This window comes from Sapajus apella, unplaced genomic scaffold (genome assembly GCF_009761245.1).
Source record: "Sapajus apella isolate SASKATOON/1434 unplaced genomic scaffold, GSC_monkey_1.0 scaffold49, whole genome shotgun sequence".
Lineage (NCBI taxonomy): Eukaryota > Metazoa > Chordata > Mammalia > Primates > Cebidae > Sapajus > Sapajus apella.
This window is the reverse complement of record NW_022436989.1, coordinates 1,650,379-1,671,179: the sequence shown is the minus strand read 5'-3', so window position 1 is coordinate 1,671,179 and position 20,801 is coordinate 1,650,379. Positions and strand designations below refer to the sequence as shown.

Genomic DNA, 20,801 nt, shown 5'->3' with positions numbered 1-20,801 from the left:
ACGCCGTGGTGGCCTCCCGCACCCAGGCAGCATGTGGGGGGAGCCCTGCAAGTACCATCGTAAGGGTCTGAAGCCTCAGCCTGTTCTCATATAAATATTAATTTAGAAATGTAGGCACATAGTTATTCCTTTATATAATCATATATAATTTTATGGTTACTTATAAAAATATATACTCAATATAACCTTTAATTTTACTAATGACTTTTGGGTTATGAAGCATGGAACTGAGGTGACACTGTGAACAGTGATCCTAAGTCATGATGCCCTAAGCCCTCTGCTACGCCCACGTAAGGGCTGCTGGAGGGCGCCTCGGCTGTGTGACAGCGCCAGCGCTGGGAAAGCACCCGCCGTTTAGCCAGCTGGGGAGGAGACGTCCAAATGGCCCAGATGTCTCCTTCCTGGGGAAGTTAGGAGAAAACTCTGCCCCTCCACGCTCTTGGGGCAAGGGCTGACGGCTGTCGGGAGCCCGCAGACATCTGGGGGCTCAACTGTCTCTATGCGAGGCTGTGCTTCAGCGGTCACTTTCCATGTCCACCCTCACGCTCTGCTTCTGCACCTGGTTTCTCTTTTTTCTCAGAGGATAAGAATTAACGTCCTTAAGATTTCTGACAAATACGCGAAGAGCGCTGACGCATTAGGTTTTCTTGCCTCAGCTACTTGAACGTCCGGGGCCCCCGATCTTCAAGACACGTGACTTACCTGACCCTATCACCGACCACCATTACCCCGCACTACCTACCTGCCCTCTGCTTTGTGCTCAATAAAAGAGCGTCCAGGCACTCGGGGCCACTGCTGGTCTCCACGCTTTGGTTGGCAGTGGACCCCCGAGCCCAAATTCCCCTTATCTCTGTGTCTGTGTCTTTTATTTCCAGTTTCTTGTCTCTGCACCAACAGGGAGGGGCTCACAGAACCCTACAGGGCTGGACCCTGTACAGCAGGATGAGTGACCGCCTGACCCCACGGCCCGGGTCTCCTTTCACTTGTGGCTGACGTGGGACAGCTCCTCGACCTCCATCCCGCCACGGCAATGTCCCCACTCCCTTTCCCTCTCACCTTTCACCTTGAGCTGGAACTTGGCCAGGCGTGTGCCAGGGGCTACCCGGAGGTCTCTCAGCTCCTCTACCACCTGGGGCAGCTGGCCTTCGTCACTGGTGGACTCTGTCCCCTCCTGCTCCCGGCTGGCAGGAGAACAGAAAAGGTGGCAGCCATGAAGCAGGGCGGGAGGGGTGCTGAGGGGCTCGGGCATGGATGACATTGGAAGCCCTTGTTTGCTGACTCAGCGGACAGAGACCACCGAGGTGTGGAGGAAGGCTCCAGGAGTGCATGCTGTCAGCCCAAGCCCGGCCCTCGCCCAGCACCGTCATTCCCCAACAGGCCCTGCAAGGTCAGTCCGGGGCACAGCCCACCTCTGCAGCCCCTACCTGGACAGGTAGCCTTGGGCACTGAAGTAGGACGAGGTCTCCGTGGCATCTGCCGCAGTTTCGTAGTCTGTGCTTGTCACTGAAGAAGGAAAGGGAGCTAGAGCAACGCCTGCCACCCCACCTGCCCCAGCACAAGCTCCTGCACCAGGGTGGCGTCAGCCCTCAGAGGTCCTGACTAGTCACACAGCCCTGCCTGGGAGCCACTTAGACTTGGGAGCTAGGAAGTCACGGGGGGAACAGCAGCATCGCTGCCTCTCCACCCCGGGCTGTTACCAGCCCCATTCCTCAAGGTCTCTAACCAACTACAAGCCTGTTTGACACAGCAAACTAAATACCGGATGGTCCAGAGGCCTCAAAGAAACAGTGATAGTGGTGGAAGCTTCCAGTTCAATCCTACTAGGGAACAAGGGGATGAAGAGGAACAGCCCTCAAAGCATTCTCAGCACACTGACACAGGAACAGAAAACCAAACACCACATGTCCTCACTCATAAGTGGCAGCTGAACAATGAGAACACATGGACACAGGAAGGGGCACATCACACACCAGGGCCTATCGGGGTGGGGGGCTAGGGGAGAGAGAGCATTAGGAGAAATACCTAATGTAGGTGACGGGTTGATGGGTGCAACAAACCACCATGGCACGTGTATACCTATGTAACAAACCTGCACGTTCTGCACATGTACCCCAGAACTTAAAAGAGACACAGTCCTCAAAATCAGCTGCTGGGACTTGTGTTTCTAGTCAAGATGGAGTGACTGGGGCTGGACTTACCCTCTCTTACGGAATAAATGTTTGGGTAGCCCCCAAAGACCATATGCTGAAATATTAGCCCCCCCATGGATGAAGAGGTGGGCCCTTGGGAGGTGGATAAGGGTGGGGCGCCCATCAATGGGATTACTGCTCTTATAGAAGGGACCCCAGAGAGCTGCCTCTCCCTTCTTCCCTCATGTCCTTGCATGATGTAGTCTTTCTTCTGTAATAAATTTCTAATCATCTTCTCTAACCTGCTATTAATCCTATCCATTGGAAGTTCTATCATCTCTAGAAGTTCTACTTGGGTTTTTAAAATATATTCTATGTCTCAACATCACTAATCATCAGGGAAATGCAAAGCAAAACCACAATGTGATACCGCCTCACTGCTGCAAGGATGGCCGTCATCAAAATCCAGGAGATGTTGGTATGGAGCAGTGATCAGGGAACACGTCTACACTGCCGGTGGGCATGTAAACCAGTGCAGCCTCTATGGAACAGTGTGGAGATTCCTTAAAGAACTAAAGGTAGAACTGCCATTTGTTCCAGCAATCCCACTACTGGGAATCTACCCAGAGGAAAGTAAGTCATTACTCAAAAAGGATACCTGCACACAAATGTTTATAGCCGCACAGTTCACAACTGCAAAACCGTGGAACCAGCCCAAATGTCCATCAAGCAACGAGTGGATAAAGAAACTGTGGTGTGTATCTACACGATGGAATACTACGTAACCACACAAAGGAATGAATTAACAGCATTTGCAGTGACTTGGATGAGACTGGCGACTATTATTCTAAGAGAGGTAACCCAGGAATGGAAAAACCAACATCACATGTTCTCATTCACATGTGGGAGCGCAGCTGTGAGGATGCAAAGGCCTAAGAATGGTGTGGTGGACTTTAGAGACCGGCAGGGGAAGAGGGGGAGGGAGGCAGGGGACAAAGGGTGACGAACACGGTGCAGTGTATGCAGGTCAGGTGATGAGTGCACCAAAGCCTCACAAATCACCACTGAAGAACTGACTCATGTAACCAAACACCACCTGTACCCCAATAACTTATGAAAAATCTTAAGAGATACAAAAAAGTAAAATAAAATAAAATACATTCTATGTCTCTTCTTTTCTGTTTTTTGAGACAGCATCTCACTCTGTCACCCAGGCTGGAGTGCAGTGGTTCAATCAGAGCTCACTGCAACCTCAACCTCCCAGGCTCAAGTGATCCTCCTGCCTCAACCTCCCAAAATGCTGGGATTACAGTCACGAGCCACTGCGCACCAGGCCAGGGCAGTGATTCCTTAAAGACAGGAAACAAGGATGAGCCCTATGATTGCTCCAGTTTCCTGCCTTGAATTTGTAGGGCCAGGGAAGGGACACTGAGGCAGAAGCAGACTCCTTGAGTTGAGAAGATGAGCTCAGAGACCTGAAAGACTAAGGCAGCTAGAGTTCACAGACAAAGTGCTGGGGAAAAGAAGGTTGTACAGAGAAAGGACCTGCCTCAAGGACTCGGCAGAATACTGACTAGCATTTGCATGTGAAGAAAGACGCACCTGAAATGACGAGGGAAACAGTACCAGGAATAGTGCCTGGCTCCACCAGTCAGACTGGAAAGATTCCTAATTCAAAGGGCACCGACTACTCGGGAAAGTTCTTGCCTCGGTAGTGCGAGGTGATTAGCCCTAGACTGAGCACTGCTCTGGAGCAACCAAAGAAATCATAAAAGCCAGGCCCCACGAATAAAATCCCATCCAAGTTTCTTCACTGTATCCCAGAACAAAGCTCAAGAAGATCTGCAGAAATACAAAACATCCCAACAGGGTAAAGCTTACAATGTCAGACACTCAATTAAAGATCACCAGACATGCCAAGAGACCGGAAAAGATGACCATAGCATAGAAAATAATCCACAGAAACCAACCCAGAACTGATGCAGATGTTAGAACTGGTAGAGGAGACATGAAAACAGGTATTAGAATTGTATTCTCTGCATTCAAACGTTAGGTAGAGATGCAGAATATATTTTAAAAGACTCAAGTGGAACTTATGGAGACAAAAAATACAATGAATGAAATTTATAGGATGGATATTACAGAAGAAAAGATAGTGGACAAAAACACATGAATAAAAACCAGGCAACACTCTCAAGAAAGTAAAAAGACACCCACAGAATGAGAAAATATTTGAAAACTTTTTATCTGATAAGGCTCTAGTATCAAGAATATATGAAGAACTCCTATAACTCAAAAATAAAAGACAAATTACCCAATTTTACAACGTCCAAAGGATTTGAATAGACATTTCTCCAGAGATATACAAATGGCCAAGAAGCACATGAAAACTTGTTCGGTATCATTAGTCACTAGGGAAATGAAAGCAAATTGACACAATGAGGTACCCCTTCACATCTGTTAGGATGGCTGTAACAAAAAGATGAACAAGAGCAAGTCCTGGCAAGGGTGTGGAGAAACTGAAACGCCTGCACGTGGCTCATGGGAGTGTAAAATGATGTGGCTACTGTGGGAAAGGCTGGTAGTTCCTCTAGGAGTTCAGCCAGGTTGCCACATGACCAAGCAATTCCACTCCTAGGTGTATACAAGAGAAAACTAAAAACACGCTCACACAAACACTCATACACAAACTACACAAACGTTCACTGCAGCACTGTTCATAACAGCCAAAACCTCCGACGGATAAATGCCACCCAATAAATGCATCAATACTCCACATACCATGGAATATTTTTCATCCACAAAAATGTGTACGACAGTACAACACACCACTACACGGATGGACCTTGTCAACAGTATGCTCAGTGAAGGAAGGCAGGCACACATGGCCATGCATTGTAGGCTTCTTCTCACAGGAAATGTCCAGAATAGGATAACCCATAGAGACAGAAAGTAGATTAGTCATTTCCAGGGGCTGGGGGAATGGGAGAACTGGGGACAACTGCCAATGGTTTCTTTTCAGGCATGATGAAAATGTTCCGGAATTAGATATTCCAGAACATATTATTAGACCGAAGTGACGGTTGCACAACCTTGTGAATACACTAAAACCCACGAAATTGTACACTATTAAATTATCAATTTCATGGTGTGCAAATACTTAAAAAGTTTTAAGTCCTTATACAAAGACAAGTCATGTACAGAGAATCAGTGATAAGAATGACATCCTGATTCTCACTGGAAACAATGCAAGCTTTAAGACAGTGGACCACTGTCTTTAAAATATGGAAAGAAAAAACTGTCCTAGGAAAAATATCTTTCAAAAACAAAACTGAAGCAAAGACATTTTCTGACACACCAAATCTGAAGGAATTCCAGCATACCCACAATACAAGAAACGGTAAAAGATGTCCTTGGGCAGAGGGAAGCCTAGATCTATGCAACAGAATGAAGCGCTCAGAGATGGAACTATGTGGATAAACATGTAAGTTCTTTTCTTATTTAAGATCATTGACTTGTCTTTAATAATTTTTTTTATTTTGAAATAATTGTAAATTCACACACAGTTCTATGAAGCGATACAGAGATTCCATTTATTCTTCATCCACCTTTCTCCAACGTCAGCATCTCACCTAACTATGCTACAGCATCCAACCAGGAAACCAACACTGACGCAATCCATTGCTTTTCTTGAGATTTCAAAAGTTTTACAAGAACATAATTGAGTGTATGTTTATATATTTAATTTCACGTCATAAGATGCAATTTTATTGTAGTTATTATTCATCAATAGTTCCTTTTTATGGCTGAGTAGTAGCATTCCATGGAACAGATGTACATAAGTGAATGGTTTAACCACTCACCCATGAAGGACATTTGGAGTGTCACAGCACTTGGCTCTGTTAGGAATGTAAGTCCTATGAACATTTGAGGGCAGGTTTTAGTTTGAATGAAATCTTTCCACTTCTCTGGTATAAATGCCAAAAAAAGAAATTGCTGGGTTATATGGTAAGCACACAGTTAGTTTTGTAAGAGGCTGCCACAGTGTTTTCAGAGTGGCTGGCCCATTTTACTCTCCCCCCAGGAATGAATGAGTGACCCAGTTTCTCCGTATCCTCACTTGCATTTGGTGCTATCCCCATTTTTAATTTTAGCCATTCTGGTGGGTATGCAGTGACAGCTCATCAGGGTATTAACGTGAATATCCCTAATGGCTAATGACGTCACACATCTTTCATGTGCGTATTTACTTTCCGCATATCCTCTGTGCCTAAGCTGTTTTTACTCACAACACATCTGATGCCAACTGGACGCACAACACATCCATTCCATTCTGACGCTAACTGCCCAAAGGTAGCACACACCCCAAACATTAACCGGATCAGTCTCACAAGGCTGTCCCCACTGCAGATGCCAGCTGTAAGTCCCGGACTGCCACCCACACTTCTGACTGGATGGCTATGAACTGGAGGTTCCCACAACCCTCCTCCTGTGTTGGATAATTTGCCACAATGGCTTGCACAACTCAGAAAAGTGCTTGACTCACTACTAGTGGTTTACTGTGAAGGATATAACTCAGGAACAGCCTCACGGAAAAGACACACAGGGCAAGGTGTGAGAGAGAAGAGCGGCACTTGGCGCCACTGTCCTGGCACCTCCACGTGTTCACCCCCCCGAAAGCTACCCAAGCCTCTTAGTGTACGGGTTGGTGCGGAGGCTGCAGCACACAGACATGATAGATTCCTTAGCCTCCAGCGTCTCTACCCTCCCGAGAGAATGGAGGTAGGGCTGAAAGTTTTGGGCTTCTAATAAAGGCTTAATCTTTCTGGAAAGCAGCCCTCATCCTGAAGCTACCTGGGGACCACCAAGAGTCACCTTATTAGAACAAAAGACGCTCCTGTCCCCCAGGAAATTCCAAGGGATTTAGAAGCTCTGCATAGGAACGGAGGACAAAGGTTGGGTAAATGCTTCTCACAATGCCACAGTGCCACGAACCATCCGCCTCAGCCCGGGTTTCTCCTGAGAGGCTTCCTCATCAAGCCATTCGACAGCCTTCAAAAGGGACCCTGGGGTAGGCTGGACTCACCCTTCTTGACCCACTCACCCCACTCCATAAGGTCCACTTCCAAACCTTCCTGGGCCTCCATCCCAGCCAGGATGCCTCTCACAGAGATGATATCCCTCAACCCCCTACCCCAAGGGGCTGCGGACGGGGGACCTGTCTTGGCCTGAGCTCCCAGAGAGCTTTCCATCAGCCACAAGACACTGAGGCCCCAAATCCTGCCTGGCCTGAGATGAATGTTCTCTCAACCATCCTCAAGCCGAACTCAGGAGCCCCTACACCACCAACCTGGAGACGCCAAATCAGAGAGCAGCACTCACAGTCCACACGGAGCTCGGCCTTGGTGGAGGAGACCCCCATGCTGTTCTCAGCCAGGCAGCGGTAGACGCCCATGTCTGCTGGCACCACGGCTGTGATGATGAGCTGATGGCCACCCTGTTGGTCTTCATTAATCATGTAGTGGTCATTCTCCTCCAACAACTTCCCATCCTTGAACCAGCGCACACTGGGCATGGGCTGACCCGTCACCACGCAGTCAAAGCTCACAGGATATCCATCCTGCACTTCTTGGTTCTGCAACTCGGTCAGGAACACCGGGGCTGGGAAAGATGGCTGAGTTAGCCCCAGGGAACAATGATCATGTCTGGCTGCCACATACAAGCAAGTCACCACCAGAGGAACGGTTTGACACACATGACGTACAGAGCAATCATTCACATGGGAGCACTCGGAGACCCTAACAGCTAAACAGAATGGTGTCTTCACCCGCTAAGCCTCTCTCTCTTCCTTGTTCTCTAAGAATTCTCTTTGCCAGCTTGCTTCCCAAGCTACTTTGAGGCGAAAGGGAGAAGGGGCTGGAAACGGAGGAAAAGGGAGGTAAAGCAAAGATGAAGACTATGTGGTCTGTAAGTCCAGGAGGAGCAGGTGAGGGACTCAAAGTGAGGGGGAAGCTCAAAACTGGAGAGCAGTTTCAAGAAATAACATGTGGGATATTCATCACACCCTCCTTAACATTCCTAGAGAGATACAAGTAAATAGGGAAACGGCTTTTCAATGACTCCTAGATGCTTGAATGGGAAATGGTATGCAGACCGGACCATGAGGAATGCAGCATTTTATACAGGTTACATTTCAGAGTCTCATTTAAAAAATAAAATTCTAGGGAGTGAGTACGCACGACCTTTGAACAACAGGCACTTGAACTGCTTGGGTCCACTTATACACGGATTTTTTTCAACCAAATGTGGATCAAAATATATAGCACTTGCAGGATGCGAAACCCTGTACAGGGAGGGCTGACTTTTCAGTGCACAGGTTCTGCAGGGCTCATCTGGGGACTTGAGTATGTGTGGACTTGGGTACGCATGAGGGTTCTGAAATCCATCCTCTGTGTATACCAAGGTACAACTGGCTTTCACATCATTTCACACATGGGAAAGCTAAGCAGTTTCTCCCAAAGCACACAGCTAGTAAGAGACAGAGTTGGAGTTCAAATAGATTTTAACCTCTATTTAACCTCAAAGTCAGAGCTGTTCATACCCAGTGGGCTGCACCTGCAAAGAGCCCAATGGTGGGCACAGGTAACCCCTTGAGCCTGCAGCAGACTCTGGCCACAACTAGCCCGGCTCCTTCTCCCCTGCCTCCGCCTGCCTCTCCACCCTGGCTCTGGACCCCAGACCGAGGCTCATGCAGACTCACCGGCATCAGAAGTCAGCAGGCTGGGCGCTGGCTCTGGAGGCGCCCCAGGTGCAGGGGCCTCTTTGCGGATGCACATCTCCACCTTCCGGGGCCCCTGCTCCACAAGGTTGATCTCCACTCCGATGCCCAGCGTGGCAAACATCTCCTGGAAGCGGGTTACCGCCTGGCGGGCCTCAGTGAGTGCCTCAAAACGGATGCGGATGAAATGCTCATCTTCGTGGTACGTCTGCCAGTCTGCGGGCTCCTCTGGCTCTGCAGGGCCCTCATCTGCACTCAGGAACAGCTCCTCGTCTGAAACCTCAGCCGGGCTCTTGGTGCGGAAGAGCCGGTGCAGCCGCCGGGCGGCCCGCCGGAAGGTATCATCCAGCTCACCGCTGGAGGAGCTCTCAGCCTCACTCTCTGTCCCACTGACCACCACGCAGGCACTGTGGGCTACCTGGCCAAACTTGTTGCTCACCTGGCAGGTGTAGTGGCCAGCATCAGCACGGCCTAGGCCAGTAATCAGCAGAGAGCAGGTGCCATCCCCAAGCTGGTCAATGTGGTGGTGCCGCCCATCAGTCAGCTCCACGCCATCCTTCAGCCAGCGGGCTCGCACATCTGCCTTGCTGGCCACGACACACTCCAGCTGCAGGGCATCCCCCACCTGTGCCTCAGTGTCCCCAAATGTGTGGGAGAACACGGGCCCTTCCTGCTGCTTCATCTCTTTCCGAACCTTGTAGCCCTTAAAGGCGGCCTGGATCTTCACAGCTGCCTTGTCCATTGAGGGATCACCCAGGTCTTTGGTGCTCAGGTCTCCCAGAGGTGGGCGCACAGCAGCCAGTGGCTCCTGCTGCTCCTGTGGCTTCACAGAGGGGGCTGCTGGGGCCCCGACCTGTGGGCACAGAGCCTGATGTCATGGTGAGATAGGGAAACTGAGGCCAGAAACAGGGCAGGACTAGCACGGGACGCATGGCGGGGACAGCTCCAGGTCTCACTCCAGTATGCCGTTTTTCCTCTTACCAACTGGACCCACACTAGCCTCAACTGACCTAGATGTCCGACAGCACCTCCCAAAAGGCAGACCCACTTCCTGGAAATCACTTGACACAGTCACCCAGACAGGGATGAACAGGGTTGTGAAGATCACCATGAATAGGCCAGTTCCAACTCTTTAGGCAAAAGTTTTAACAGTCAGGCAGGTATAGGACTGGGTGGGTGCAGGGAGGATGGAGAGATACACCGATGAACAGAGGGTTGAATGGGAGAACAGGTGTCTGCATGTATGGGTGGGCAAGTGGCTGGCGGATGAGTGAATGGTTAGACAGATGGTGGTATGGGTGGATGAGTGGGTAAACAGGCTGGCAGATAAACAGACGAGCAGGTGAACAAGTGCAGGAATAGATCATGGACGAATAGTGGATGGATAATAAACAGCAGATGAATGGAGTTGTACAGTTGTTATGGGTGGGTAAACAGGATGACAGATAAATCAATAAACAGGTGAACAGGCACAGGAGTGGCCCATGGAGAGCAGATGGATGGATGAATGGAAGTATGCTGGGTGGATACATGAATGGACAGTGGGTAGACAGATGCAAGTCAGAGAGAACGATGGATAAATAGATGAAAAGAAGGAAGGATGGATGCATGCATGGCTGGACAGATGGAAGGATGATAGATGGATGATGAATGGATACAGGCATGGATGGACAGATGGAAGGATGACGGATAGATGAATGGACAGACGGTAGGATGATGAATAGATGATGGATGGATGAGTACACAGATGGCAGATGGGTGGATGGATGACTGATGGAAGGAAGAATGTGTGCATGGATGGATAGATGGAAGAAAGGAAGGAAAGATGAACATATGGATGAACAGATGGCAGGTGAATGAATAGATGAAAGTAAAGGTCTGGTTCAAGTTGGTGTCGAACATGAAAAGAAAAGAAAAAAAAAGTAAAGGAAAATGGACACATAAGTAGATGGGCGGATTAAAGGAAAAAAGAATGAATGCATGAATGGATGAATGAATAAACGGAAGAATGGAAACATAAATGGAAAGAAAAATAGATGCATGGATTGAAGGATGGATGGTGGATGGACAGAAGAGAATAAATGCATGCACTGACGGGTGGCTCATGTATGGGTGGGTGGAAGGATGGGTGGGTGATGAATAGATGAAAGGAAGAAAAGACAGAAGCATGAGTGGATCGGTGACGGATGGACGGATGGATAATGAATAAACAGATGAAAGGAAAGAAAGACAAATGTATGACTGGGTGGATGGTAGAACGATGCAAGGATGGAAAGATGAATGCATGAATGGATGGATGGCAGATGGATGGATGGACACATAGATGAATGAATAGTGGATGGGTGGATGGAAGGAAGGATGGGTGGATGCAGAGACAAGTGGATGAATGGTGGATGGATGACGAACAGATGAAAGGAAGGAAAGGCAGAAGCATGAATGGATTGGTGGTGGACGGGTGGATGGAAAGATGGATGAATGGATGGATGATGGTAGACGGATGACGAATAAACAGATGAAAGGAAAGAACAGATGTATGAATGGATGGATGGTAGAAGGAGGGAAGGATGGAAAGATGGATGCATGAATGGATGGATGGCAGATGGCTGAGTGGAAGGATGGATGATGCACAGGTGGATAAATGGTAGATGGGTAGGTGGAAGGAAGAATGGATGGATGCACGGATAGGTGAATGAATGGTAGATGGATGCATGAATGGATGGATGAATGGTGGATGGACGCATGGATGGATGGTGGACGGACAGATGCATGGATGGATGATGGATGGACAGATGCATGGATGGATGGTGGATGGACAGATGCATGGATGGGTACATGGAAGGAAGTAAAGGTGGATAAATGGATGCATGGATAGATGGATGAATGGTAGATGAGCAGATGAATAGAAGAAAAAATGATAGATGAATAGATGCATTTATGGGTGGATGAATAGTGGATGAATGAATAGTGGATGCATGGATGGATGGATGGAGGGATGGAAGGATGGCGAAGGTCTCAGACCTCTCCTTGCAGGCCAAGTTGGGGTGCTCACCTTGCTGACCAGTGGTGACGTGCCTGGCCTCCCCGCCTTCTTGAGGTAGGCGACCAGGGAAGGGGTGCCTGCCCGGGACTCGTCATCAGAGCTGGTGTGTGAAAGGTCAGCCTCTCCAGTGCGTGCCAGCTCATCAGCCGTGGAGTAGCCTTCGGAGAAGTCAGGTGCCACCTCCTCTGCCTCCTGGGGCAGGCGCTGCGAGCGGCCATCCTCCTCAGGCAGCTCGCTGATGGAGTCCAGCGTGGGCTCACGGCTCATGCGACGCTTTCGAGCTAGGGCCTCCCACAGCAGGTGCAGGTCACCCTCCTGAGCTGCCTCGGGGGGCAGGCTGGGCTGCGGAGGGCCCTCATCCACAGAGGCTGGGCTCAGCGCCACTGAGAAAGGCAGGAGATGGGTCAGTGGGCTACGACAGAGCTAACACCCCAGACCCACCTGGGCTGCTAATCAGCATGTGGCTGGTCTGTGGCCTTGCTAGGCCTCTCTGCCCGCCTGGCACTGGCTACTTCAGATGGCACAATCTTTGCAAGTCTCAGAGCCTCTGAGCCTCGGCTCTCCCACTTGGAGTGGGGCCTCAGTCTACCTCCCTGCACAGGACATGTGATGCCCGGAACAGAAAAGGACTCTGCAAAGGCAAATTGGGCTGATTTGAGCCCTTCTAACCCTGCTTCTCGGATACAGCACCTAGACTCATGGGAGTGCTGGCTGCCAGGCAGAGGGGCTCAGGCTCAGAGTGCAGGGGACGGGCCTCAGAGGGTGGGGTGGCTTGGAGCACCAGGAGTTGCAGGGAGTTCAGAATACAGGGGATGTTTGTGTACAGGGGCCCAGAAGCTTAAAGGGACCAGAACAGGAGAACCAAGTGCTGCACCAGCCCGGACCTGCTCAGGTGCAGTAGGCTGTCCTCGGCCGTCGAGGCTCTGCATGTGGGGTTTGCACATCTCCCTACTGAGCCTCGGTCTCTCCCACGTGGCGGGGTCCTCAAGAGGACCCTCAGCCCTTCCCTGAGAGAGCCTGTGAGAAGGCGGGCAAACTGCACCCCCACCCAGAGCTCCCCACCCTGGAGCTGGGAGGACAGGGCGGACGCACCCTGGAAGGTGGCAGCCTCGGGGCAGGTGGAGCCCTGGGCCAGACCACAGCGGTACTCGCCCTCGTCTTCTGCCGTGAAGCCCCTGATCACCAGCATCTGTCGCCGACCCTGGGAGACCACCTCGAAGTGCCCGCTGGGTTGGATGCGCTCCGTCCCTCTGTGCCAGACAACCTCGCCAGCCTCAGCGGCCACCTCAAGCTCCAGACAGACATCCTCACCAGCTGCCACCTGCCGGCTCTCAAGAGCTGAGGGCTGGGGACGCACAGGCTTTGGTGGCTCTGCTGGGAACAGTGTCCATGGAGGAGGACAGGCCCCATCAGCAAAGATGCACCCAGAGCGCCGGCCCCACCCCGAGGCCCCCCTCCCTCCTCCAGCTTGTGGAGGCTGTGAACTCCCCAGGTCCCAGCGTAGCAACTCACCAAGCTGCACAGTCTGGGGCAGGTGCACTGGCTCCCCGGCGCCCGCAGGGCCCACGGCTGCCACACGGAAGCGGTAGGTCTCCCCGGGGGCCAGGCCATCCACGACACACTCGGGTCCAGGCACCAGATCGTGGCATAGCCGCCACTGGCCTGTGGCCCCCTCCTTCACCTCCACGCGGTAGCCACAGAGACCACCGCCTCCATCGCTCGTGGGAGCCGCCCAAGACAGTGTCACAGCGTGGCCACTGCGAGCCACCACCTCAGCATCCTCTGGGGGCTCAGGGAGGCCTGGGGGAAAGGGGGACCGGTCAGGCGACGGCTCCCTGTTGGCACAGACAGCCCCTCTGGAGGCCACTGGGCTTTGTACTGCCTGCAGGTGGCCGCACCCTGAGGCTCCGAGCTGCTGTGCCAGTGGCCCACATGTCTCAGGGAGTGCAGGCTGCTGCCCAGGCCCCGTGGTGGCACACCTGCATATCCCATGGAGACTGCCTGGAGCCACCCGGCGTGGAGAGCCCCCAGCAGTCTCTGGGGCCAGAGCCCCTCCTACCTCTGGTCTGCCCAGAGCTGGGCTCAGATGTGCACTGGGGGTGGGGGGAGGTGAGGAGATGGGGCAGGATGAGGGGACCTTGGCCTCAGGAACCCACAGGGTGGTGGGCTCATGCATGGTTATGCCCGGCCAAGGGCAGTCTCCCAAACTCCCACGGTCAGGCCCCTATCTTCAGGCAGCCCAACCAGAGGGTGTGGAGGGGGCAGATGCTGCAGAACCCAGCCTGGGACACCCCTAGACCGACCTGCAAGGGAGGGAGCAGGGAGCTCGCCCACCACCCACCCAGCACGGTGAGCCACGCAGAGGCCACGGCGTCGCGGCAAGCGAAGGTGACCTCCCCGGCGTGGTGGGGCTGGGCACCGCGCAGCAGCAGGGCGTGGTGACTGCCGTCGGCAGCGACCGTCCAGTCGGCATCATCTGGCTGCACCACAGCGCCGTTGATGTACCAGGACGCCTCTCCCACCGGCACCGCCTCGCTGAGCGTGCAGGTGAAGCGGGCCTGTGCGCCGGCCGGGACCGCCGCATCCTTCAGTGGCTCCAGGATCTCCAGGCGCCAGCCTGCGGCCATGCGGGGGAAGGGGTGTGAGGACGAGGGCCTGAGCTTGTGCTGGCCTGGTGCCTGGGCTTCCGACCAGCCTGGCCGGTGCCTGGGCTTCCAACCCTCGCTTCGTCACATATGCGTGGGTGGGAGGGGTCTGGGAGACCGAAGCTCCCTACCTGTGGCCCCACGAGCCCCTCTGGTGAGGGCAGCCCAGCCTCCCACGGGGACACCCCTGCTTGGCCCTCAGCCCTGCTCCGTCCTTCCTGCCTTCAACCCAGCCTCCTATGGGTTCCAGAGACCAACACGTCCCCTCCCAGCTCTGAGGCACCTCTTGTCTCAGCACAGGACGCACGCACCGTGCCACCCCTCCTGGGCCCCGGGCTGGGGGCTCCTATCCACTGCGGAGCAGGTGGCTCTGGGCCTCAGGTGGAAGGAGCAACCCCTGGCGAACCCCGTCCCTCGTGTCGCTCTCTTCTCCCGCCCTCCCCGCAGCCCCAGGGCCTCCGCCCCTGACGCCCCTCTGCAGCCGGAGCCCCCAGTCCCAGCCCTCTGCAGCCCGCCCGCCCACCGCAGCCTCTAGTGGGAGGGATCCGGCCTGCCCCGCACCAACACCGCGCAGTCACCTCGGACCGTGAGGAACGCAGAGGTCACCATGTCCCCAGCCAGGAAGGTCACCCGGCAGCTGTCCTGGGGCCGCAAGTTTTTGAGAAGCAGCAGGTGGCGCAGGCCATTCTCGAAGTAGACCACCTCGGCGTTCTCCGAGGTGCGCACGGGTTCGTCGTCCAGCAGCCAGGTGTGGGCGGCCACCTCGGGCTGGGACAGCTGGCACTCAAACAGCGCCTCGCCGCCCTCCAGCGCCTCCACATTCTCCAGCCCCCGCACCACCGTGTTCTTGGCTGCAGGGAGAGAGAGTCTCAGACCAGTCTACACTTCCAGCGTCCCCACGTCCCCAGGGAGAGCCCTGAAAACTACAAAAAGCCAAACAAAATGCCCCTTCCCTGAGGCTACGTGGAGGGGGGCACTCAGCGTCCAGGGCATGGCACTGACCACCTCCACGCCACGCCCTGCTCACTTTGGCACTGGGCTCCTGACCTCACAGGTGAGAAACCTCACAGGTGTTTATGAGACTAAAAACTTGCCAACCGCACAACTGGGCTCAAACGCAGACATGAGGCTCGAGCTGGGCTTTACTCGCCAGGGCCCTGCTGCAGCTTCAGGTCTGGGAACAGCCCTTTCTCCGCACCCCAAACAGAGCTCCCAGACCCGCTGCCTGGCCACTGGGATGCCTTGCTCAGACTCACACCAACCAGAGACCTCCTCCCAAGTCCACTGCCCTCCGCTCTCCCCTCCCTCTCTAATTCTCCTGTGGGTTCACATCTAGGAGTCTCAAATTTGGCCACACACTCCTCATGGAAGCCACAAGCCCAGCAGCTGTGCGCGCCCTGCCTGCCCACAGCTCAGCTCCTGGTGCAGCGAGCCTGCCACCTCCAGGGCCTGTTGCCACCTGTCCGAGCCACCTACGTCCCAGCACTACCAGACACCACCTGTCGTTCCTCTGTCACTGTGTGGCCCAAGCTGTGCCAAAGCGACCCCGGGCCTGGGGCTGCCCCCCAGGCGGCCTCACCTTGCACTTGCAGCAGGGCCACTACGCGGGTGCCCGCAGCCTCACAAGAATAGATGCCACTGTCACAGGGCAAGGCCGGCCTGAAGGTCAGCCTGGCCACGTTCCAGTCCTGCTCTATGATGACACGGCGCCCATCCGCGCGCACCTCCCGCTCGTCCGTCTTCCACGTGGCCTGCACAGGCCGTGAGTACTGGCAGAGGAGCTCGGCTGAGCCGCCCTCCTCCACAGCCAGGTCCTGCATGGCACTGACCACCTCCACCACAGGATCTGTCGGCCAACATGCCGGATACACGTCAGCCCCCACGGCTGAGCCTCCGCAGCCTTCCCTCCCTCTGCTGTCAGCGTCAGCGGCTTCAGTGGCAGCAAGCGCAGAGCTGTGGCAGGCAATGGCTGGGCAGTGACCGCCAGGCACGTGGCCCAGGGAAGGGGGCCCACCCATCCACTGCAGACACGTCTCACCCCCACCCATGGCAGATAGCACTGTCGGGCTTGCTCTCTTTCCCGGTGGGCCCCTCCTGGTCCCTTTTGCCCCTACTTCCCTCTGGCCCTGGGCACACTACCCCAAGGGACACACAGCCCCCAAAGTCCCCCTCTCCAAATGTCCTCTGACCCTGGCTCAGGAGCCAGAGCCCCAGCCCAGCTTGCTCCTAATGCCATCTCTCTTGGGGTCCCCGTCCCATCTCCACCTGTCCAAATCCTACTCCACAAATGACTGTTCGCCCCTGGGACCTGGGTGAACCTTCCACATTTTCTATGAGGGTGTACAGGGGGCAAAGGCACCATGTGAGTCACTGGGAGGGGCTCCTGTATGGCCAGCTCTTTCCCAGAAGGGCACAAAGCCAGCCTGAGCTCACAGCGGGGGAAGCAAGTGCGAGCAGGGGCAGGCTGCGCAGGGCTGCTCTTGCCTCCACAAGGGACTGGGTTTCACGGCTGGGCACGTGCAGCCAGCAAGGTGGTGACCCGCAGGGCACAGACTGGTGTCCAGCTATACCAGTCCCTAAGCCCAGGCTTCTCACCCACCCTGCATGCCCACCTGTGCCGCTGCAGGCAGACAGCATGCATAGAGTGGTGCCCAGCCTGTGACCCTGGGGGCCAATCCCTGATCCCAAGAGGCTGCAGGAAGCACACAAAAGTGCCAGCATGGCGGGGATTCCCATTGGCCAATACCTTTGATCAACAACTTGGCCATGGAGACCAGGGCCCCTGCGCGGAAGGTGATGGTGCCGGAGTCGGCCACCCCCAGGCCTGAGAGCGTCAGGGAGTGAAAAGTCCCTTCACGCACAGCGATGGCGCTCTGGGGGCCATCCTGTAGCAGGGTCCCATCCAGCCACCAGCGGGCCTCCGGCCCACCCGCGTGAGACACCTCACAGGAGAACGTGGCCACCTCCCCCGCGAAGACATCCACATTCTGCAAGCCACGTACCAGGCACGGCGCTGCCTCTGCACAGGAGGGTAAGAAGAAGGGCCAGGCTAGGGCACCCTGGAGTCCACAGGACTGGGCCACTTTAGGGTTCACTGGTGTGGGGGTGTGGCACTAGATTGGGTCTCTGTCCTCGGTTCCTGGCACAGAGGATCTAAAGCCCTCAGAAGTCCCTGAGTGTTCACAGTGTGCTCCTTTGACTACACCTGAGTTTATGTTAATGAGGTGGCTCAGGTAGGGGTCCTGGACAGCATCAGAATGGGCCTTTAGAAAGGCCAAGTGTTTAGAGGGTTGGAAGTTTCCCACTGTCTCTCCTTTAGGACACGGAGAGGGGGTCAGAGATGATGCTCTATGAAAACTCTGAATGAGATTTGGTGCGTCCCCAGGTCGGTGAAGGCGTGGAGAGTTGGGGGCATGGCACACCCACAGAGGACGTGGAAGGTCTTTGCCCTTTAAATCTTTTCTACACGGCTGTTCCTGAGCTGTATCCTTTATAGCAGCTGCTCAATACAAGTGTTTCTATGAATTCTGGGAGCTGTCTTAGCAAGTAAATCAAACTCAAGGAGGGGTAGTGGGAACCCCATTTCACAGCTGTTCTGTCAAAAGTATGGGTGGCCTGGGACTTCCCACTGGCATCTGAGTGAGGGCAGTCTTGTCGGACTGAGCCCTTAATCTGTGAACTCTGACTCTAACTCCAAGTAGAAAGCATCAGAATTGAACTGAATTGTAGACAGCCAGTTGCTGTCTGCTAGAGAATCGCTTGATGTGTGGCCCCCAGACATCTGGTCAGAGTGTTCTGTGCTGAGGGAATAACAGGAGAAAAATAGTGATCGTGTTGTTCTGTAGAACTGGTGTCAGACGTGGGAACTGGCCAGGCACAGTGGCTCACGCTTATAATCCCAGCACTTTGGGAGGTCAAGGTAGGAGGGCTGTTTGAGCCCAGGAGTTCAAGACCAGCCTGGGCAACATGGTAAGACCTTGTGGAGGCATCCTGTGCCTGTAATCCCAGCTCCTCGTGAGGCTGAGGTGGGAGGACGGCTTGAGCCCAGGAGGTTGAGGCTACATCATAGCTCACCCCCTCACCCCTGCCAAAAGTGGGACTTGCTAGAATAGCCTGGGGCCAGAAACTGGTACAGGGCCACCCTGGGGTCTGCCAGAGCCGGTACCACCCAGGCCGGGAGAGTGACCTAGGGTTAGGGTCTAGAACTCCACCCAGGCCAGCTGGCCCACCCTGATCACAGAGGGAGACACAAAGGCCGCTCACAGTGAGCCTATGGAGAGGGGCTCAGCCCCAACTCACAGACCCACACCCCACACACCCCTTCAGAACATGCCTGGTCTCACCCACAGGAGGCTGACGACAGGCACATGTGCCCTTCTCAGAAGCACAAGCTCCGAGCCCCATGGCTGGGGTTCTTTCTGGCATTTGGTGCCTTGTCTGACCCAGTGTGGGTTGGGAGGGAGCAGCCACAGGGCCTGCTGCTGTGAGAGTGTGGGAGTTCGCCTGAGAAATGAGCTCCCTGTCCCGGGGGTGTGGAAGCAGACACTTCTCCCATCCCAAGAGGGCAGTCTGTCCAGATGTCCTCCAAGGTCCCTTCAGTCCAGAATTCCAGGGCCCTAATGTTGAGTGGCAACCACTCCCCTCCTGGTCACACAGCAGGGCCCAAGCTCGAGGGGCTGTCCAGACATGTGATGTGTGGTCACTGCCTGCCCTGTGCCCTCCACACTCTCCTCCCTCCACCCAGCTACCGCTCAGACGGAAACTCAGGGTGGTCTCGGCAGAGGAGAACGTGCCCAGGCTACTGTGCCCACACAGCTGAACCCCGCACACCACAGGCAAGAGAGGAAGACAGAACCAAAGGCTTATTCCACCACCTGCTGCCCTCCATCCTTGCTTGCCCCTGAAAAATTTCCCGAGGCCTTCCTGTGAGCCTCCTCACAAAGAGAGAGAAACTGCAGTTGGCGAAGTCCAGAGACTTGCATCCCATGGAGTGAGGGAGCGTGAGTGGGGAGCACTTCCAGACACCAGCCACCCATCAGGGCCACACCAGGCAGATCAGCCCCTGCGCCCTCCCGAGCAGGCCTTCCACTGGAAGCCCCTCCACGCTCTCCCTCGCGTGCACCACTGACACCCCAGCACCAGCTCCAGGCCTGCCCTCCAGTCTTCCCCAAGTGCACATCTGGCCACCTCCTCATCTTGCTCCACCAGCTTTCCATTCTTGTCTCCAGCAGTTTCCCAGCTCTTACACCACACCACCTACCTGGGATGGGCACCCATTTACACACCGGCGCCCGGGCCCTTACTACAGGTCACAGCCAGGTGTCTGTATGTGAGCCAGCTCACCCAGGCTGAGAGCCCCTCACCAAGACAGGGGCCAAAGCACAGCCCAGCTCCATGCGGCTCCATACAGTTGCCCACTGCAACGACCACACCAGGCCCCTGCTATCCTGCCCCTGCTCAGGACACCTGGGAAACTCCCCATCTTCATCACTCAACTGGAGGGCACTGGCATCTGGATCCTTTCCCAAACCCACAGGCCACAGAACTGAGTGCATCTGTCTCCTCCTAACGACTTGGGAGTGGGAGGTGGCACCTAGGATGAAGGACACACTACCTCCATGTCCAACTCCCCCAACGGACTGGGGACTCCCTGAGGGCAGACTGCATCCAGCCCATCGTGAGGCTCAGGACTTGGTTAGGAGCTTAGAGGGTATGTTCCATTGTGAATGAATGGATAGAGCTGGATTGTGAATGTATGATGGATGGTGAATAGACAGTGGATGAATGGAAAGACAGGTGGATAGTGGCTGAGTGAATGATGAATACGTGAGTGGATGGGGGAAGGGTAGATGAATGGCAGACAGGTGACTAGATGGATGGATGGGTGGATGGTAGATGAATGGAAGGATGGGTAGCAGATGGATAGATGGATAGTAAATGGATGAATAGCGGATGGATGGGCGTGTGGAGGGATGGATGCGGATGGATCAATGGCTGAGCAGCAGGATGGAAAGATGAATAGTAAGTGGATGGACGGACGGTGGACGGTGAATGCACAGACGGTAGGTGTGTGGATGCTGGATGGATGAATGGATAGATTTCAAATGGATTGATGGACAGATGGTAGAAGGATGGATGATAGATGAATGGATAGATGACGGGTTGATGACACATAGCAGATGGATGGAAGGTGGATAGGTGAATGGATA

General features: G+C 54.2%; 1 protein-coding gene across 50 annotated transcripts in view; it reads right to left on the bottom strand.

Annotated features, from left to right (window-relative positions):
• OBSCN (obscurin, cytoskeletal calmodulin and titin-interacting RhoGEF) overlaps positions 1–20,801 on the bottom strand; it is a 162,134-nt gene that overhangs the window by 41,678 nt on the left and 99,655 nt on the right. For 45 of the 50 annotated variants that reach the window (XM_032242118.1, XM_032242121.1, XM_032242122.1 and 42 more), the window contains 11 exons: positions 17,339–17,611; positions 16,172–16,438; positions 15,171–15,443; positions 14,289–14,564; positions 13,460–13,747; positions 13,040–13,321; positions 11,957–12,330; positions 8,890–9,760; positions 7,512–7,790; positions 1,425–1,503; positions 1,057–1,181 (listed from right to left, as the gene is read on the bottom strand). In XM_032242118.1, coding sequence (XP_032098009.1) covers positions 1,057–1,181; positions 1,425–1,503; positions 7,512–7,790; positions 8,890–9,760; positions 11,957–12,330; positions 13,040–13,321; positions 13,460–13,747; positions 14,289–14,564; positions 15,171–15,443; positions 16,172–16,438; positions 17,339–17,611 — 3,387 coding nt within the window. The remainder of the gene's footprint in view (positions 1–1,056; positions 1,182–1,424; positions 1,504–7,511; positions 7,791–8,889; positions 9,761–11,956; positions 12,331–13,039; positions 13,322–13,459; positions 13,748–14,288; positions 14,565–15,170; positions 15,444–16,171; positions 16,439–17,338; positions 17,612–20,801) is intronic. The other 5 variants (XM_032242154.1, XM_032242155.1, XM_032242163.1 and 2 more) reach the window with 2 other exon arrangements.